Source organism: Poecilia reticulata, chromosome 10, assembly GCF_904066995.2.
Source record: "Poecilia reticulata chromosome 10, P_reticulata-male-v2, whole genome shotgun sequence".
Classification (NCBI taxonomy): domain Eukaryota; kingdom Metazoa; phylum Chordata; class Actinopteri; order Cyprinodontiformes; family Poeciliidae; genus Poecilia; species Poecilia reticulata.
The window spans coordinates 7,057,619-7,077,724 of NC_088839.1; the positions used below are offsets into that span (position 1 = coordinate 7,057,619).

General features: G+C 40.0%; 1 protein-coding gene across 3 annotated transcripts in view; it reads left to right on the forward strand.

Annotated features, from left to right (window-relative positions):
• aff2 (AF4/FMR2 family, member 2) overlaps positions 1 to 19,214 on the forward strand; it is a 206,482-nt gene extending 187,268 nt beyond the window's left edge. For 2 of the 3 annotated variants that reach the window (XM_081611900.1, XM_081611899.1), the window contains exons 20-26: positions 947 to 1,010; positions 1,497 to 1,633; positions 2,773 to 2,844; positions 4,833 to 4,926; positions 6,204 to 6,256; positions 10,365 to 10,591; positions 11,129 to 19,214. In XM_081611900.1, the coding sequence (XP_081468026.1) occupies positions 947 to 1,010; positions 1,497 to 1,633; positions 2,773 to 2,844; positions 4,833 to 4,926; positions 6,204 to 6,256; positions 10,365 to 10,591; positions 11,129 to 11,253 (772 nt within the window). In that variant the 3' untranslated portion in view covers positions 11,254 to 19,214. Of the gene's footprint in view, positions 1 to 946; positions 1,011 to 1,496; positions 1,634 to 2,772; positions 2,845 to 4,832; positions 4,927 to 6,203; positions 6,257 to 6,423; positions 7,274 to 10,364; positions 10,592 to 11,128 lie in introns of those variants that run through there. The other variant, XM_081611901.1, reaches the window with a different exon arrangement.
• The last annotated feature ends 892 nt before the right edge of the window (positions 19,215 to 20,106 follow it).

A 20,106-nucleotide genomic window follows, 5' to 3' on the forward strand; every position in this document is an offset into this window, starting at 1 on the left:
CATTCAACACATCTTAAACCGTCTCCACTATAAAGTAAAGACACATTTACCATTGTCAGGTCTCACTGAAGCCTAGGGGTTTACAACCTGCGGCCTGGGGCTGCAAGTGGCGCTTTGGAGACGATCAACCATCATCTTAAGCTGTGGTGTGACCCAACGTCTAAATCCCAAAATATCGTCAATACCAGTATCGATCAATACCAGTGTGGTAAAAGATGTTGTTAAGGTATTTTGCAGACATGGGTCAGAATTCTTTCTAAAGTTTTAACAATGTAATTCAAAGGAAAAAAAACACAAAAACATCTAATTGTTAAGTTTGACCTATCAAACTTGAATAATGAAAAGTATCGGAGTTGGCAATGTTGACCATGAAAATATTAGGTATTGGATCAAAACCAAAATATCATCACATTTAAGCCTTTTTTTGCCAAAAGGATTTTTTATTTTATTTTTGCCTAAATCAATTTTGAAAATAAAAAGGATGCAATGTTTTTGTTAACATCACTTTAGGTTAAAAAAAATGGCTTAGTTCATTATTGTACTAAAGTGACCGTATGGAGTATCGTTCTCCTCTGCTAGAGCCTCATTCCAACCTTCACCCTCCGTAGTGAGTGAGATTTCCACCTTTCTCTCCTGAACAAGAGCCAGGAGGTGGCCAGTTGATATCATGTAGCAGCTTTAACTACATCAACACTAGTCCAGCTCTGCTCAAATCTGGACAGACGATACATCTCCGCACTTATTTTCTTGCCTCTGCATTATTTATGAAGCGTGTTTTGCTGTCGTTCTAAGGTTACACCGAGCCTGAGGTGTGTGTACACAAACAGGCTTCTGTGGAGCCGGTGGTTATGTAAATCACTCCATCATTCTGGAGGATTCCAGCCTTTCTGCTTGGACGCTGGTCTGTGCAGACACAAGTTATGTTCTTGTTTTTGTTGTTTTCCAGAGTCCACAGTGCAGAGTACTACATGCAGGAGGCAAAGAGGCTGAAGCACAAGGCCGACGCTTTGGTAAGACGCTGCACGGCTCCACGCTTTGCTGAAAATCAATCAGGGAATGATCCACAATCAGGCTCAGACAGTGTTAGATGGGTTTCAAAGCACACAGCGTTTAGTATACTGTAATCATATACAGGCTTCCAGTCTCTGCACAATGCAAATCTATTTAGCATCGAGGCCTGCACGCTGTAATTTGTGTTATTTATTACAGCGTTTGTCTCCAAGAGGGGCTCGCGCTCAGAGAGTGATGATGTCTGCAGGATTAAACAATATCAAAAGAATTATCGGATCCTCCCCAAACAATGAAGTCAGATTTATTGAACTTGTTATTTATGCTACGTGTACGCATCGTTTCCTCAGATTTATCGGGGGATTTGCATCTTAGTGGGAGATTATTCAAAGCGAAGGCCGCGGCGCCGCCGTCATTCCAACTCTTGCCTCTTCTGTCTTCTCTGGCATTTCATCTCTGTCACCTTCCTCCTCCTCCGTGCTCCTTAGACGGACAAATTTGGGAAAGCGGTGAACTACGCGGACGGCGCCCTCTCCTTCATAGAGTGCGGGAACGCCATGGAGCGCGATCCGCTGGAGGCCAAATCGCCGTACACCATGTACTCAGAGACGGTGGAGCTCATCAGGTACGGATCAACGGCAGGAAGAAGCCAACGAGGGTCAGGAAACGTTTTTACTAGAACTGCACAACATTCACAGCAACATCAATATTTGCAATACTGCAGTCAGGATTTCCTCTTTGGGTCCAGGAGCTACAGGGGTTTTATTTTTAAAGTCGTATCTTTGGCCAGTTGGATGGACTTTTACTGTCCACACTTTATTCTCCATCCCTTTTATTGGGATTCACTTCATTTTATGGTTTAATAACTAGTTCACCGATCTTTAAAAAGCCTGACCTGCCGATTCTGATTTTGACTGATACCAAATGTTTTGTCTGAAAAGTTGCAAAATTTAATGACAATAAAATGAAATAAAATGAAGTACTGCTTAAGTATCCAGTGGTACAGTTATAATCTGTTTTTTTTTTTGTATTGCAAAATGAATACATATAATTTATAGCAACAAGTGATCATTTCCTACCTGATGAAACGGCTCTCATAAAGTCCTGTGGCCGTGTAAATTTGCACCCGTTCCACCGCAAATGGCAAATTAAAGCAATGCCTTTTTAATGAGCACTGATTTAGCATGCAAGCCTGCATGCAACCAGCTGGACTCTTCAGCTCCGAGTCTTTTTTGTTGTGTTCCAGCCCTTCACACACCTACAAGGTTGCTAATCTGTGTAAATTAGCCAGATCTCAGGGTTGGGTCCTTTGAGCGCTGCCAGCGTGCGAAGCCGCCGAGTGCAACTCGGAGAGAGCAAACGGCGAATAACAAACGAGCGGCTCGGTCTGAGAGGCGCGGGGCCGTGAAGAGGGAGACGGCCATTTAGCTGGAGAGCTGGGGTTCAAGATCCGCTCATCTGCACTCATCCGTCGCGCTGAAGTGTCCTCGAGGAAGACCCGGGCTTCAGATCGGTGGCTTCACCTTTGGCTGCTCCTTAAGGAGGATGATTGTGGAAATGATGAGAATTTGTCTTCAAAGATCAATAAAGAGCAAAGAAGTGACTGCTTAGATGTTATTCTCAGATTAAAACTCGTGTTTTTGCTTGATGTGTTGTTACAAATGATTCTGGAAAAACTCTTTTATTCCCAGTTTTTGTGCATCTGCACTTTCCTGAAGTGAATCGGTAAACACCAGAGGAGTGACGAGCTTCTCTGCCCTGCAGGTACGCCATGAGGTTGAAGAACTTCACCAGCCACTCGGCCACCGTCTTGGAGAAGAGGCTAGCTGTCCTGTGGTACGATCCGCCTCCTCAAGTCTGTTCTTATCACTTCTCAAACCAGCACACAGCCAGTGTGATGAACATATACCATGAGTGCCTGTTTAAGTAAATTCATCACGTTTCAGGTTCATATTTAGATGATTTTTGCCGCCATCTAGGGGTCGCAGTTCTGCCAAATCCATCCATTTTCTTGCACCCTTGTCCCTTAATGAGATCAGGAGGGTTGCTGGTGCCCATCTCCAGCTAACGTTTCGGGCGAGAGGCGGGGTACACTCTGGACAGGTCGCCAGCCTGTCGCAGGGCAACACAGAGACACACAGGACAAACAACCATGCACACACACACTCACACCTAGGGGCAATCTGGAGAGGCCAATTAACCTAACAGTCATGTTTTTGGACTGTGGGAGGAAACCAGAGTACCTGGAGAAAACCCACGCATGCACAGGGAGAACATGCAAACTCCATGCAGAAAGACCAGGGCCGGGAATCGAACCCAGAACCTTCTTGCTGCAAGGCAACAGCTCTACCAACCGCGCCACTGTGCAGCCGTCTGCCAAATTATGACTGTCGATAATTTGCATAACATATACTTGAATTTGGGTAAATTAAACAAAGTAGAATCTAAGAGCAAAAAACAAATATTTTATTCTTCACATATTTGTGATCATATTTATATTTTGGCTAATAAGACAAAAGTCCAGCACACACAAATTACAGAAGCTCTGATTCTATTAATACTGCTCACTCTGCACTTGTCCATCACATGTCCTCCACTGTACTTGGCAGCAGGCAGGAGCTGCTTTTACATGAATCACCCTGTTTATTTTATTTTTTTACAAAAACACACCTGAAGCGTTAATTGCTAAGATGAATTTATCTGACCAAAGTGAACAGCTCCAGTAATAGTCAGGAAACCAGTTGGAATACTGAAGAAACGTGGAGCATTATGTGAGCCGCTTTACAAATCAAATAATATAATATAAAAACACATGTGTGCTTTTACTTTTAAAAGTTACAAAAAATAACATTATGGTAACTAATATGCTGTTATTGTACCTTTAATTTGACTCGGCAATCGTCCTGGTTTTATCAGCCAAAAACTGAAATTTGTTTTTTTGTTTTTTAAAGCATTTTATTTTTGGTCTATGATGCTCTAACTGCATAAATGAGACATGTTAACATCAGTACAGCTCTAAGACAAGCTCACCTATCATCAAATAGGTTTCCTTACACAGAAGCAGTGAAATGTCTCCTCTAAACAGAAACGTTTAAATATTTAGACATTTATTGATGCGTTTGTGGAACCAAATAGAGGAAGGAAATCTCACATCAGGAAAAGTAACAATAAAACCAGTCAGTCAGTTTTGGAGGTTTGAAAATATTAGTTTATTATCACAATGAAACCTAGATTTTAATCACATTAAAAAAAATAAATTAAAAAGTATATATATGTGTGTGTGTGTGTGTGTATGTGTATGTGTGTGTGTTTATTTCTTTATAATGAAGAAAATGAAATAATTCCCCAGTGTCCTGTATTTGTGATTGTAGAAGAAAAACCATCCAGCATAACCTAACAGCTGTAGTGTGTCGACTGTTTGACCCCAAAGTTTCTCATTTTGCTGTGAGAAATAAACCTCTGTGTCACATCATATACTGCAGTAGGGAAACGGTGACAAGCTGTGAGTTTCTAATTAAAGTTCCCAGACCTTCTGAACTTCAAACTGATGAATCTGTTAAAAGCAGTTATTTCACTGCAAAAACACAAAATGTTACTTAGTTTTTGTTTGTTTTTTTTGTCTGTTTTCTCATGCAAATATCTTAGTACGTTTCCAATAAGACAGAACAAACGTACAAGTAACAGACACATATTTTAAAAGTGAATCGTACGTTTACACGTCTTTAAATGATTGTCCAGGCTTAAACTGACTAACTAACACCAAGCAGAAAGTTTGAACGGGGGAATCTGTACTCATCCGCCTCCCAACGTTTGTGTTCCCATAGCAACCGCTGTCTGTCTCTGCTGTATCTGAGGATGTTCCATCTGAAGAAAGACCACGCTGTCAAGTACTCACGCTCGCTCATGGAGTACTTCAAGGTAACAACTCAACACACACAATTGGACACAGAGTTGATTTCCTTCCCCGTCTCTCATCGTCTGCCTCCGTGACAGACTGTGCGAAGCCAACCGCACGCGCGCACACACACACACGCACACACACACACACGCCCACACACACACGTCTCGGATCTCTTTCCACGCTGCCTGTGCATTAATTTTGCATGGCGTTGTGAAATTCTGTTCCTTTTTCTTTTAATATTAACGCATTAATTAGCTCCATCCATCATCGCAGTGGATTGTTGCGGTTTAATGTGCTTGTTTTGATTAATTGCGTTTAGTTGAATTAATTACTGAGGATGTCATTAACACAGTTCTGCGTTTCTCACTGATGGGATTGGATTTCTGGGAAGGGAGTGACGGGGCGCTCAGCGGCGCGGCCTGTTTACAGACGGGGACGTGTTGACAGAGGCAGAGCGCTTCACCCTGCAGAACAACACAGCAGATCTGTAACTCGTTTAGTCACCTAATGGTTCTATGCGGTTCCAGGACGTCAGGAAACCAGAGCTGAAATACAGAATATCGATGGTTTCCAAACACATCCTGATTACAGAATATCTTACGTGTTGAAACTGGGATGAACTTCTGTTTTTATGGTTGATTTTTAGGAATTTCACTGCAAAAAAACAAAATCTTACCAATTATTTTTGGTCTAATTTCAATTTTAAATATCATGATGCATTTCAAATAATACAAAACTAATTTGGAAGCAAATTTTCAGCAAGACATAAGAGCTTATTGTAAGTAAATAATTCCTTGATATTGGCAGATTGTTTTATTTATAACAAGATATTTTTTCCATGTTATAAATGAAATAATCTGCCACTGGAACTCACACTTCCTCATAAATAGTAAGGAATTATTGCAAGCTTTATAAGTTTATTATAAGTTAGTTTTGTTTTATTTCAAGTGAACTGAGATATTTTCAATGGAAATTAAACCAAAACTACTTGGTAAGATTTTGTGTTTTTTGCAGTTTTGTCTTTTAAACTTTATCCTCAAACAAACTTTATCAGACAAAGAAAAACATTTTTGTAAAAAAAAACATGTTTTTGTGTTTCCATAAAGCTTTCTTTGTTTTGTAATTCCAACTTGCATACTTTGATGATCGATGGAAACGCAGCTACTGTCTCTGGGTGAACCAGATGTTTGTCTTTGTTTCGTTTTTAAGAGTCCAACTTGAGTTTTTCCACTACTGCTCAGCTGTAAACGACCTCTAATAAAATTGTCTCTTTGTTTTTTTTTTTGTCATCCAGAATTCGGTGAAGAGTTCCCATCAGGCCCCGTCTCCTTGGAGGAGCAACGGAAAGTGAGTAACCACGCACACGACGGGCCTCGGCCCCACTCCGGTTCACCGCCATAATTGAGAATTTCTAATTCAGCGGCGCTCTGCTGCGGCTTCCCGAACCGGCCCGTGACAGCCACTTGCTCAAACAAACCCCTCAGGAAGCAAATAAAGGGATTGATTTGTTGTAGATGTGAGAAGGAGAGGACCGGAGGGGCCGCCGAGCGCCTGGCGAGGAGGAGTGATGGAGGCGGCGATGATGGATGGAGGAGGAGAGGCGTGGAGGAGTCGTGGATGTGAAACTAATGAGTTTGGACAGCTCTGATGCTGCGCAGCAGCAGGACCGGAGCTGGCTGTGTGTGTGTGTGTGTGTGTGTGTGTGTGTGTGTGTGTGTGCGTGTGTGTGTGTGTGTGTGTGTGTGTGTGTGTGTGTGTGTGTGTGTGTGTGTGTGTGTGTGTGCGTGCGTGTGTGTGCGTGTGTGTGTGTGTGTGTGTGTGTGTGTGTGTAGGTGTGTGTGTGCGTGTGTGTGCGTGCGCGCGTGTGTATGAGGGGGGGAGGTGCTGAGTTAGACACAAGTTGTGGGTCAGTGTGGGTCAAGGCCACATCACAGACATTACATCACTGCCACAGACCCGCTGCCTGCTGCGCGACACAGGAGGAGCCGACATGTTTCTGACCTACTGAGGCTGCCACCCTCTTCTTCTTCTGTTATTAGGGTGCATTCACAGTGGCCCTGAAGTACAAACTACTTCAACTAATCACTAAACACAACTACAAATTGAAAAACACAACATATTCAAAAACACATTAAGCACAACTACAAGTTAAGACACAACGACTTTAACGAAACTGAAGAGGCAGATCTCAGTGGGAAACCCAAGACTTCACTGATTGGACTACACCACTTTGGTTTTAGAGCTGAAAGTTTTTCTGGCTTTAGCGCATCTGTTTAGAATTTGTTACCAATGTAAATGTAGCTAAGATATCCAAGAATAATTTGAGTCAGGACAAACTACAGAGCTCAGCTTTTCTTTGACCATCTAAACTAGCGGTTCTCAACGTGGGCGGTACCGCCCCCCAGGGGGCGTTCAGAGGACGGCAGGGGGCGCTGGCGGACATTTTTACAAAAGGGGGGCGCTGGATGCCTTTGGGGGGCGTTTAGTCGAAGGTAAACTTTACACCTTAAATGCACAACAATACTAGTTTAGACTTTGAGCAACTTGGTAAAACTGTATTGTGTAATATTAAATCATGCCTGCGACAGACTGGCGACCTGTCCAGGGTGACCCCGCCTCTCGCCCGGAACGTTAGCTGGAGATGGGCACCAGCAACCCTCCCGACCCCACTTAGGGACAAGGGTGAAAGAAAATGGATGGATGGATGGATTAAATCATGCTTGGCCGCAACTGTATCGATGGCAGCTCTTCCTCTATTCAGTGTTTCTTAGCTTCTGTTAGGTTCTTGGCGCAGCTCCGTTCTCCTGCTACTGGTAGCTAAAATCACGATACCCTCACTTTGTATCCCTCTGAAAAATTAACCAATTTAAATAAAGAAATCCCTCCATGGGTGATACCACGATAGAGAGCTTTCATTTTATAGCGTTAACATGGTGCTGTAAGTGGTCCGGTATGAAACGGGTGTGATAGAACACTTTTAAATTTCAATAATTAGAATGCAGAAATTGTTTCCGTTGTTTTAAAAGGTTTATGTCGGTCTGGCTTTTCCCCATCGATACGTTTCCCGACCGCCCTGCACCTTAGGGGCTTAAAAAAAAGACGCGCACATTGTGCAAAACTCTGAAACAGGAGAAGCGGGACATAAAACGGAACGACGAACTAGATGTGAATTATGGCATAAAAACAGAATCCGACGCTGAACAGTGAAAAAATCAACACATGATGTGAAACACATGACGATTAGGCGGCGCAGCAGGTGATGAGATTACTGATGATGAGCGTCAATAAACTATAAAATAAATCTAGCAACAGGAAAAAAAAAAAAAACTAAAGTGAACATAGCAATAAACCAAGAGAGGATAAAACTAGTCAAATAAAACCAAATGGAAATGAATGAAGAACAAAATTCAAGAATAAACTAAGAAACTAAAGTAAATGCAGAGGAATAAACTGGTATGGCAAGACCTTTAGAGCAATAATTAATATAGAGACTGTATGGCAAGAATAAACAGACACTATTTCCAGATAAAAGGTAAAATAATATTGTTGAAGTGCCATGGGTTTGTTGAGACCACATCTAGTACTGAGATTAAATATATTTTACAGACCATAACAGTAAAGAACTGATCACTTATTTATGTTTTTAATTAGATTTAATATATTTATTTCTTCAATATTATTTTTCATGTCAGTGTTAATGTCAAGAGGCTGATGACTCCATGACACTTTTGACTCATTATGATTTGATTAAGAACCAGATTTGTTCTTTGTAATTTCTGTCCAGTAAAACTATGAATCTATAAATCAATAGACAAGTCTATATATAGATATAATCCATGTTTCTGTCTCATATTTGTGTGACATTAAAAGGACCTGGAACTTTTGTTTTTCCACTGAAAGCTCTGGTTTGCACAATAAATGCCATGTGGGTAAAGTTTTATGGATGATACTCTGATGTCCCTTTGTCCTGAAGGCAGCACAGAGCTGCACCACCAGAAACCGACAGAAACACTGAAGAGAAGAAGAGTTATGATTAATGTAGTTACAGTTCTATCCATGTTTTAATGTTGCAGAGCTCAGTCGTTTTGCAGATAGACCAAAGTGTTTAAACTGGCATGTTGTACATCTTTTATCTGCTCATTTTGTGCAAGATTTAACAACTAGAAAATGGGACAAAATAAGAATATTGTTTCCACTCTGATTGGCTGTTAGGCCTACAGATTTTAACTTGAATGTTCATTGCATTTTTCTTAGACGCCTGTGAAAATAATTTCTATTCCCATGACTTTTTTTGTTCTCTGGGAAATTATTTTTGATGATAAATACAGAAACAAGCATAAAAATCAAAACATCTACAATAGTGATAGTAATATTAATAATAAAATAATAGTCAGTGCAAAGTAGCCTGCAAATTCTTTGGTGGGGGGCGGTGAGGAACCTGGATAAAGGCTAGGGGGCGCTGGCCCAAAAAAGGTTGAGAAACACTGCTCTAAACAGAGAGAGCCAATGCCAGAAGAACTGGTGGAGGTCGAAGGTCAAAAGTGGAATCATCCACTCAACAAATTCTTCTGTTTTGTTATGTTTTCTTAATTTGTAGTTGTGTTTAGTTAATGTCCTTGTGTTTTTCAATATGTTGTGCTTTTCAATTTATAGTTGCATGTAGCAATTTGTTGAAGTGGTTTAACTTGAGGGCAGCTGGAGTTCAGTTTGTGTGGAAAGTTCAGTTCATTAGTTCAGTTCATTTGTGAATGTGCCATCAAACCCAGGTGTCAGTCAGGTTGAAGTGAACTCTGGCGCAATTTGAAAACAAATATGAACACCAAGTGGACCGCAGAGCGCTCCAAAAGCAGGAGGCGGACCACAGCACAGGGCATTCTGGGTAAATGCAACCAAAACAAACACATTATTGTCTTGCTAGCAGGAGAAATAGTTTGCGGTCCTTTGCCAAAGAGAAATCCTACAACCACTGAAATCTGACGCCACTTCGTTTAGTTTACATGGCATGAAGAAGGAAGTCGTCTTCAGAGGTTTTTGTCGTTTCCCTTTGTGGTTCTTGGTACAGCGCCACCACAGGTGAGGAGGTGAACAAGTTTTTCAAAGGATCTAATTTGACAGTGCAGTGTGAAAATGAACGACACCAGCTGGAAATGTAACGAATGTTTCCACTTTGGTTCCCTGCAGACATGTTTGATTGGAGAGCATGAGTCTGAAGAGAGAATTGAACATGATTCTCTGCAGAGAGTCCAGCGTTTTCCACCACTGACACACGTAAAATAAAATGGGATCCATTTAAAGACAAAAAAACAGAACATATAATTGTCACACAATGCAGAGTGGATGTGTTCAGGCAGTACTTTCTACCAAACCTTTGTGTTTCTCATAGTAAAACCCCGAGGCTCCCTGTTGGGTTCCCATCATGCCTCTGGAATTCACCGCCTGTCTGTGTGTTTTCCAGGGTGAACGGGACGCCGTCGCCCCTCTCACTCAGCCCGTCTCCTGCCAGCAGCGGGGGAGCGCCGGTGGCAGCAACAGGAGGGGGAGGGGCATCGGGGTCGTCCGGTAGCGTGGCGATCCCCCAGCGGATCCACCACATGGCCGCCAGCCACGTCAACATCACCAACAACATCCTGAGGAGCTACGAGCAGTGGGAGACGGCCGACAGGCTGGCTGCCGACAGCAGAGGTGAGCAACGCAACGCAGCAACGCAACGCAGCAACGCAATGCAACGCAGCAACGCAATGCAACGCAGCAACGCAACGCTTCTGACATCCACCAATAACTAACTTAGCTAGCTGCCTTGTTTATAAGCAAAACGTTTCAGCAGCAGGAGAGGAGAGGCTGGAGAAATGCAGAAAAGTTTAAATGACATGATTTTTAACAAACAGACACATTTATGTTTGAGGTAAAAACAAACTGCTTTTTGTTTACTACGTTTTTCAGGAATAGCAACATTTATGTCAATTTTATTAGGATTCTGTTTGTTTTTGGAAATAATGTCAAAACTTATCAAAGTTCCCACTTATATAATCTCACATTTATTACATGCATAATCCACTCATGTAACAACTAAAAATGTATTTACTAGCTCACCCATTAGCATAGTGTCTATTTAATTTTAACTGCAGTTTGCAGATATAACGTGTCAGGATTTGTAGACAGTTTCTGTTGGTTGTGGCGATGTGCAGCAGTAACCTGCTCTCTCCCTGCTGCGTCCTGCAGACTTCTTCCAGGACCTGGACTCGGCCATGGGGGGGGCTCTGAGTCAGCAGAGCAGCATGGTGGAGCTGGTGCGCTACATCAGGCAGGGACTGCACTGGCTGCGCTCCGAGGCGCAGCTGCTCTAGAGACGGGAGCAGAGCAACGGGAGCTAGAGCTGACATGAGACCCATCCCACTGCGACCCAAACCACACACACACACACACACACAAGACCGAGGATGATAACTGGGCCCGAATTCCCCCGCAGTGATCCAGGTGAAACACCTGAGGAGACGCAGAACACGCCCAAACCCTCCGTTAAGAAAACCACCAGAAAGAAGCTAAAAGTGATTTTTTATTATTTTTTTTAAGACGGATCATTTTCTGGAAGAGAAGTGAGCGTCTGATGTGATTAAGGCGCCTAAATGTGGCCAGAGAGCTGAGAGGCGGAGCAGCAAGGTGTCAGTGATCGGGTCTGGATCGAAAGCTGATATCGATCCGGCTGGAGGAGAAGCCGTCCAGTCCATCAGATAAGGACCACAGGGGTGAGGGGATAGAGGCCGACCTATGACCCCCCCCCCCACACGCCCCCTGATGCAGAATCAAAGCAGACCCGACTCGGTACCTCGACTGGAGCCGAAACCTGCCGCCGTTGAGTCCAGACGGTTCTGATTGGATTTGTATTACAACGGTGTCAAACACAGATATTCTTAATATTTAAAGTGAAAAATCCCACTTATTCCAAAGTACATATTTAGCACTTGTGGGACAGGTGCCAAACTCACGGCCTGAGGGCCAAATCTGGCCCGCTGGAGTCTTTTATGTGGCCCTCTAGACTCCAGAGGGACGCGTCAACAAAACCTTTAACATAAATATTCATCAATCATTATCAAAGCAGTTTTTCTGCGTACTGCCAAATCACACCAGTCAGTCCCTCCAGGTTTTTGCGATGTCATGAAAATTCACAAAAAATTATTTCACAAAAAATGATTACGAGTTTATTACAAATTTTACCCAAAAGGTTACAAAAGTTTAGGTTTAAGAGACAAACTCCCACCTACTGGTGGCAGTATTTCTTACTTTTACTACACCGCTGCCTCAAATGTACTTGATGTTACAGGCCATATGGTGAGTAAAGAAAGAAAATAAAACATCAGATATAAACTCAAATATTTCTAAATTAGCTCAGATTTTGATAGTAAAAACATCATAAACAATCTCAGAATCCTGGATGGACTGATCAGAGTGAAAAGACATTCAATATGGTTACATTTTAAGAAGAAGAACAGAGACAGCTGTTGGTGAATATTTTAACAATTAACAGGCATCATCAGTACGTTCTGGCCTGGTTCTTTGAGGACATTCATGATCTTGATGCCCTTCGAAAAGAAAATGAGTTTGACCTCCCTGATTAGCCGACAAATTGTAGTTACATCAGAAAAGGAAGGAAGTGAGACTGTCTCTTTAACTAAAGCTGCTGGCCTATTGCAGTAACATCTCCGTTTGCTTTACGTTTAGTTTGACTCCTACAGACCAACATGCCGTCATTTCCTTTTTGTTTGTTTTTTTTACGCATTTTCAGTAAAATAAAAGTAGGTTCCTCCGATGACATCACGTCAGGCACAGAGCAACTTATCAGTTATCAAGTTTTCTTGTTGCTATTCTTTCTTATTCTGACATTTTTAATCAAATCATGAATTTGAGCCGTGTTGATGCGTTTGAATGATTCTGCCACAAACCAGTCAAATGGAAAACATTAAATTTAAACATTAAACGTTACAAGTTCCCATGATTCTCATCTTCTTCTTTACAGTTTGCTTCGGTTTGTATCCATAAACTGAGCAAATGGGAATTACAAAAATAAATTAGTTTAATGGAAACACGCCAACTTCTAAAAAAACTCACGCTTTTCAATAAACATTTCTGCGCTAATATGACGTGGTTTTTCAGTCGTATTTTAAGCTCATCCAGGTGTGATTTTGAATTGCATTTCTTATTTAATGGAAACACCACGATTGCGAAATTGAGTTTTTTCAGCATTAGCAGAATATCAACAAAGTTTTATACACATTTGTAATGGAAAAGCGTCAAAGAAGCCAAACCACTTGCACCTTACGTGCTTCATTTCACGTCCATATGTGTAGAGTCACTGCTTTGCACTAAGACAAGTTGATTACTGTGCCTTTTGTGATGTCATCAACAAAAATAAACAAAATTAAATTGGCAGAGGTTTGTTCTTCAGTGCACTTTTTAAAAATGGTGCATTTTGTGAAATTATAACTTAATTACATAATTGTAGTTTTGTTTGTGTAATTTTTTTAAAAAACAAAAAATGCACCAGATGGTATCTTTAATGTTGTTACGTGGTAACACAGAAGGAAAAACAGACAAAATGGCACCATTCAGATGGTATGAAATGAAATGAGCTTTCTGGTGAAACAAGGTGTAAAATGTGACATACGTCACTGCTGCTGGAATTTAGGTTGCACTTTTTTTAGCTGTAGCTACAGGATTTACTCTCACATTATTGATCAAGAGAGTAGCATATTTTTAATGAGACAGGTGGATACTTAGATGTAAAGCCTTTTAGCCTGTTGGTCATAAAGTGCCAACAGTGTCATTTATTTCCAGGGGCCTCCAAAACAAAACTCTAATGCCTTCCATTTGCCTTGTTATCATGATATAAAGCTACGCCAAAATCCAATTCTTAAATTAAGACCAGAAATATTGAATATTTTACCATTTCACCGTAAATATGGCTCATATGAGTAGTAAACAAGATAATTGTAAGTAGACAGCTTGGCTAACGTAGGAGCTAGCTAACCTTTGCTAACTGGGAACTAAGCTTAGCTTAGTCCCCATAGCTAACCTTTGCTAGCTGCTAAGTTAGCTAAGTTGTAAGCAGACAACGAACTTAGCAGCCAGATAATCTTAGGTAGCTGGGAACTAAGCTTAGCTTAGTCCTCACTTGACTAACTTAGCTAGTTGCTAAGTTAGTAGTTAGCTAACTTAGCTAGTTGCTAAATTAGCCAAGTTGTAAGGAGACAACTTAGCCAACTTGGCTAGCTGCCTAGTTTAAAAGTCAAACAAGATGGCTCTGGGAAATAAATTAAGTTTAGGGAGTAAACGCCACCAAAACAAGTTTCCTCTTTATTTCTCAGACAACTTCTCTCACTCTTTCTGACTATGCTAAGCTTAGCTAGCTGCTAAGTTATCTGCTTACAAACGGCTAACTTAACTTGCTGCCTTGTTTATACGTCACATGAGCTGGTTGAGAGTAAAAATTGAAGGTTAGGGAGTAAACAGCAACAGAACAGACTCCCTGTTTACTTCTCTGAACGAGGGCTTCTTCCATCAAACACAACAACATGTCTTTTGCTGGTCATGCACTTTTTGTCAAATTTCTGCTCAGTTTTAGTTCCCATAGTAACCCACCCACTAAGGTGTCAAACACTTACAAAAAAGGGGGAGGAAAAACAAAACAAAACTACTAAACTCGGTATGATTGGGTTCCAATTAAGCCCCCCCCCACATGAAGAGCTGGTGAACGAGGAAGATCTCCCGTCTGCTCCTCTTCCTCTCCCCCGATGTCAAAGCGAATCTGCGACTTTGTACAGCACTAGATGAGATCGGATCATCTGCTGGATCCTCTTCTAGACGTTTCCCAACATTCGTCGTGTTGTTGTTGTTGGTGTGTATACGTGTACAGCTGATTGTCGAGTCTATCTAAATCGTTGCTGAACAATAATGATGTTTGTGTAACATACTGTACAGATTGTGACACCTAGAAGTCGTGTACTTGGGTGTTTGTTATTTTTTAGTGTCTTGAGTCAATGTGAAAGAATGGATAGGAGCGTGGGGTGTGTGTGTGTGTGTGTGTGTGTGTGTGTGTGTGTGTGTGTGTGTGTGTGTCCATGCACAGGCTACAGCTGTATTTACACAGCACAAAAGCTGAAGTGATTTTTAACCCTTTGTGGTACATTCAAAAGACGAGTCCCCACTGTTTCTGTGTTGCTTATTGTGCTACAAAAGCTTAAAATCAACCCTCCCTCACCCCCCTCGTGCGCTTTCTGTAAATCCAGCACATCCAGCATGAGTTTCATAAGTTCTGGATCATTTCACCATGGCTGAATGTGTGTGAGAGGACGACGTGGATGTGGGAAGTAATTTTCACTTTAACATGGAAAAAAAGAAAGAAACTCAAGTGCCTCTATTTGTGTCCAGTTGGAATTGCTCTATTTATTTAAAAAAAACAAAGAATGAATCTAAATAATTTTCCATACCATATTGGTATAAATATGAATTTTTTTGTCTTTGTTTTTTTGTATAATCAGATGTCTCCATAAGCTTTTTAACTGGCGTTATGACGCCAGGGGTTTGGCTTTAAGATGAAAAAATAAAAGCGTGTGATTAAACGTGTTGAATTAGCATCCGTTGCTGTATTCTGATTTCTTGATGATTTGATGAAGTTTCAGTTTTGTCTGAAATGCCTGAAACTTTAAAAATCATTGCATGCAATAAATGGTAGCCTCAGACCAACAATTGCTTGTGTTCATTTGGAGAAAGACGAAAAGAAAAACCGTCTGTTTTGTGTTGCGTAGTTCACTGAATGTGTGGATGTTTTACGTCGCCTGCAGCTAGCTGCTTTAAATGTGCATCACTAACGGTGGCTGTTCGGACGTTCAAGAACCTAAAACACTTTAAAAGGCACAGTAACATTATCTCTACTATTCTGAGGTGGTAAAATGACTGGCAGAAAATCAATAGGAATGTAAAATGGTTTGCTTAGCTTTGCTAGTTAGCTTAGCTAGCTGTCTGGTCTGGTTGTGGCTAAAAGCTTCCAAATAAACACATCACTGGTGATTGTTTTGAGAAAAAATCAAACCTACGACTAATTTTTATCGTTTAAAATGAAGTATTTGATTAGTTTTTACATTTTTAGTATTTGCTACCCTTAATCTAAGAGTTGCCTGAAATGCTCAGGTGTTTTTAAGGTCAACTTAGTCCCATTTTCAACAATGGCATTCTGTCCTCACAGCTTTTATCTTAATACATCAACTAGTAATTTTTCATTTGCTGCCTGTTGAGTGGCTGGTTTCATGGTAATGCTGCAAAGTGTAATTATGTCAACATTTCGCCAGCATCTAAACTTCTAATGTAGCATGAAATGTCCCATCAGCTCTTAAAATTCAAACTTAACACATTTCTTGGTTTTGTTAAAATTATGTCTAAAGCCGAGCAGTGTGAACGTCCATACTCACTGATTTTACTCAAATAGTTTTGAATGGCAACAATTTAAACATGTAGAAAGAACCTGATGGTGACGGTTTGCTACCTGTGACTAAGCTAACAAGCTTAGCTTTTAGCATAAACAGCTTTAGGTTAGCTTTTTATGCTAAGACTGTGCTGAGCTAAGATAAATATGAATTATATTTATATGCTGAAAATTAGACTCTCAAAGTGGGAAAAGTCAAAAGGAATGCATTCATATCAGAGTCCAGTTTGTCATTGGTCCGTTTGTGATTTTTTATTTTTTTTATTTTGTGAATCCTCTGATAAAAATTCAACATTCAATGAAGAAATCAGTTTTTCTTTTAATAAGGCTGCTTCAGATGTACAGTGATTTACAGATCCCCTCAGGCTCTTTACTATATTAAATTATGTTTATTATTGAGATTTATTTTCCAAATCAAACTAATTTTTTCTTTAATTGAATGAAAAATAAACATTTATTTTGGCCCACTAGTGCTTTCAACTTCCACTTCCAAGTCTTGACACGACTGATCTAGAGCGGTATAAATATAAAAGATCAATTTTCTGCTCAAAATCATTTAAGTGTGAAATCAGGCATTCTCAGACAATAAGACATATTTCTTTAAGATGTCACATATGACATCCATAAATAACCCAGATTGAGTGTAGCTTAATTTTTGGTTTAGTTATGATGAAAGCATCACCCTAATATTTCATGTTTTCTATCTGGTTTACTCAGATTTAGAACAAGTTGACCAACTTTGCATTGGGGCTTGAAGGGAACATTACAGCAATTTAGTGTTTGAAACGCAGCACAACTGGTAAATATTGAATTAAAGCAACAAATCATTTTTATGCAACGCGATATGACTGTGTGTCTTCATCTAATACGTTTTGGAAACAGACTTGCTCAGCTTGCCCTGTTATACTGCTGGCATCTCATTAAGGATCTCATTAGTTATTGTTGCATTAGCACAGTTGTCAACAAATTTATGAAAGACAGTAGTAAGAAGAAAACATTATTTTTGTAATAATTACAATGGAAAGCTTAATGTGTGTTGCTAGCAGATGGTGTGAAGCCAGTAATACTTTGATAATCTCTCCAGTAGTGACAACTTTTCCCTGATTGTGGTTTGCATTTCATTAAGTCACAGATAAAGCTTATTATTTCTAGAAATAACCCCCGAGAGGATAAACAGTGTTGTGCTTTTATACACATTCATCTCCATAATTCATCAAATGTTTGATTGTAATGAAAAGTCAGCTGATATGTGATGGCATACATTTTGAAGTTGGAGTATAAATGACCTTTCACCCTTTGGAGCAGCTCAACTGTGATGAAATCAGAAATGTAGTTTTAACATTTGTATGCCTAATTTTTATCCCAAATGAAGCACGCATTCCCGTTTTGTATCTATATATTGAAAACTGGATATGATTTAATTTTTCTTCATAATTCAGTATTTTATGATTTGTGGATAAATTTGATAATTGCTCCGATTTAATACAGAGCAGTTTTGCAAAAAAAAAATGTATATTGCATATCTATTTCTGCTCTGGTCCCTTTTTGGACTATTCAAAAGATAAAACCAAAATTGTAAGGAACCTAGCTCTAATTAACATTTAAAGGATTCATGAAACCACATTTCCATGCAATAGACAAACCCGTCATTGTGGGTAAGATCTTTTTCCACCCCAAATAGTATGAAACCCAAATGAGACAAACACAAATAACAAAGGTACGAAACGGCAAAGTAGCTAAATAACCAGCACTCTTGAAAAGTTATTTAGCTTAGCTAGGTTTGTTGTTTACCTGAAAAGTGCAGCTAGTTTTCAGCTCGCTCAAAGCTTGCTAAAAGCAAATAATATGGAATCTAAAACAAAATTAACAAATGTACAAAACAGCAAAGCAGCTAAATTACCAGCAACCTTGAGTAAATGTAGCTTAATTATCTGCCTGTTGTTTACCTGATAAAGTGCAGACAGCTTTTAGCTAGCTGAGCAAAGCTAGCGATCAACTTCATACCAAAGTCTGAATATTACTCAACAGAGTATTTTCTATCTTTTTTCACAGAAGTAAATAACTTGTCCCTTATTCTTGTGTAAATTGAATCCTACAAATCCTACATTTGAATTCCAACCAAATTAAACTAGGCTAGCATTTTATTACAGTAAGCAGCAAGTTTCTGTTAAATTGTGCTGACAATTATTTTGACCCATTTTTAATTTTTTTTTATTATTTTATTTGAGTAAAAATAATTTGCAACTGTCTATAATTTAAAAATAAGGTGGCTTTAGATTTAAACTGTGAGATTTCTGGCTCATGTTAAAATGCTACTAGCCAATCTTCCAGTCCATGGCCATATATTATAAAGTACAGCAGAGTTTATGTCTGAATTAATGCACTGAAAACCCAGATAGAGACTCTGAACGCAGCTCAAACTCATCATGTCATGCAGTGAACATGGACACAGTTCACATCCGGCTCAACTTGAACGCTCCAGCGCAGCCACCAGTGGTTTTGCAGCAGCAGCATGGTGACTCTGATCTGGTCTGTGAGCGGATCCCATCAAAACCACTGGCTAAACAAAACAAAGATCAGTGCAGAACGCGGCTGACAGCACATCAGTCCAACGTGGGTTTGTGTCGTATCCTTCAAAATGTGTTGCACAACCTCCACTGTTTTTCTTTTTCTACCAGTGCTATCTTTTGGGCCTTTTTTTCTATGGTTCTTTTTTATAATGAAGTTGTTCTATGTGATGAAGATAATGATCAAAAAGTTGTGATGCAGTTCCATTGTTTTTAAATATTTAATGTCTCTGAAATATGGATTAAAACCTGTTTGAACCAGTGATCCCGCTGCTGTCTTTCATTGAGCTCTTAAGATGCATGTTGTGGTTTTGTTTTTTTTAAGAATGTGGGACGTATGTGAGTCTTAGAGGAATATTTTATGAAAGGACTAAAAAAAAGAAAAAAAAACACACATGTTCTAATCTCTCTGATTTAACAATCAGAGATTCTTCCATGAATTAGCCTGAGAGGTTTTTATGTACACAGGAGCCGATCCAGTCGTCTTACTGCCACTAATGAACTCGTATTTCTACATCACAGAAACTATTAGACTCCTTCACCATGCATGATTAATTCACTGAATAAAGTTTCACATTAAAATTCAAGAGAGAGAGAGAGCAGAGTCTGACGGAGGAGAGGGAAAAGAAAGGAAGACATGACGGCCTAGTTAAAGTTGAATTTAAGCTACTTTGAGGGACATGAATATGTTTGAATTAAACATTTTGTCATCAAAGTGAGATGATTAAAGTCTGAATCCAGACCTGTAGTCTGCAGGGAAGGCATGTCGTAACTAACTCACTTTGTTTTAAAAGCTAAAATCACATATGTAAAAGTTGACGCAATAAACCAGAAACAAAATCTGAAAAGTGTGGTGTGCATTTGTATTCAGCCTCAATGAATCAATACTTTTGAGATCAGCCATCCACAGCCATTACAGCAGCATGTATGGACTAATCAGCTACACACACATGACTAAAGAGTGAAGGTATGTATGGAGGCTGTAGACCCCAATGCAATCAAGGTACATTTCTGCCAAAAAAACTCAGAAATGTTCAGACTAATCTCAGAAATGTTCTAAAAAAAAACAAAAAAACCAGGAAACTGTGAATTTCAAAAAGTGAAAAATTTGGGGTTGGTAGAGTGAGCGTCGCTCCTTCACCCTGACGTTCCTTCCC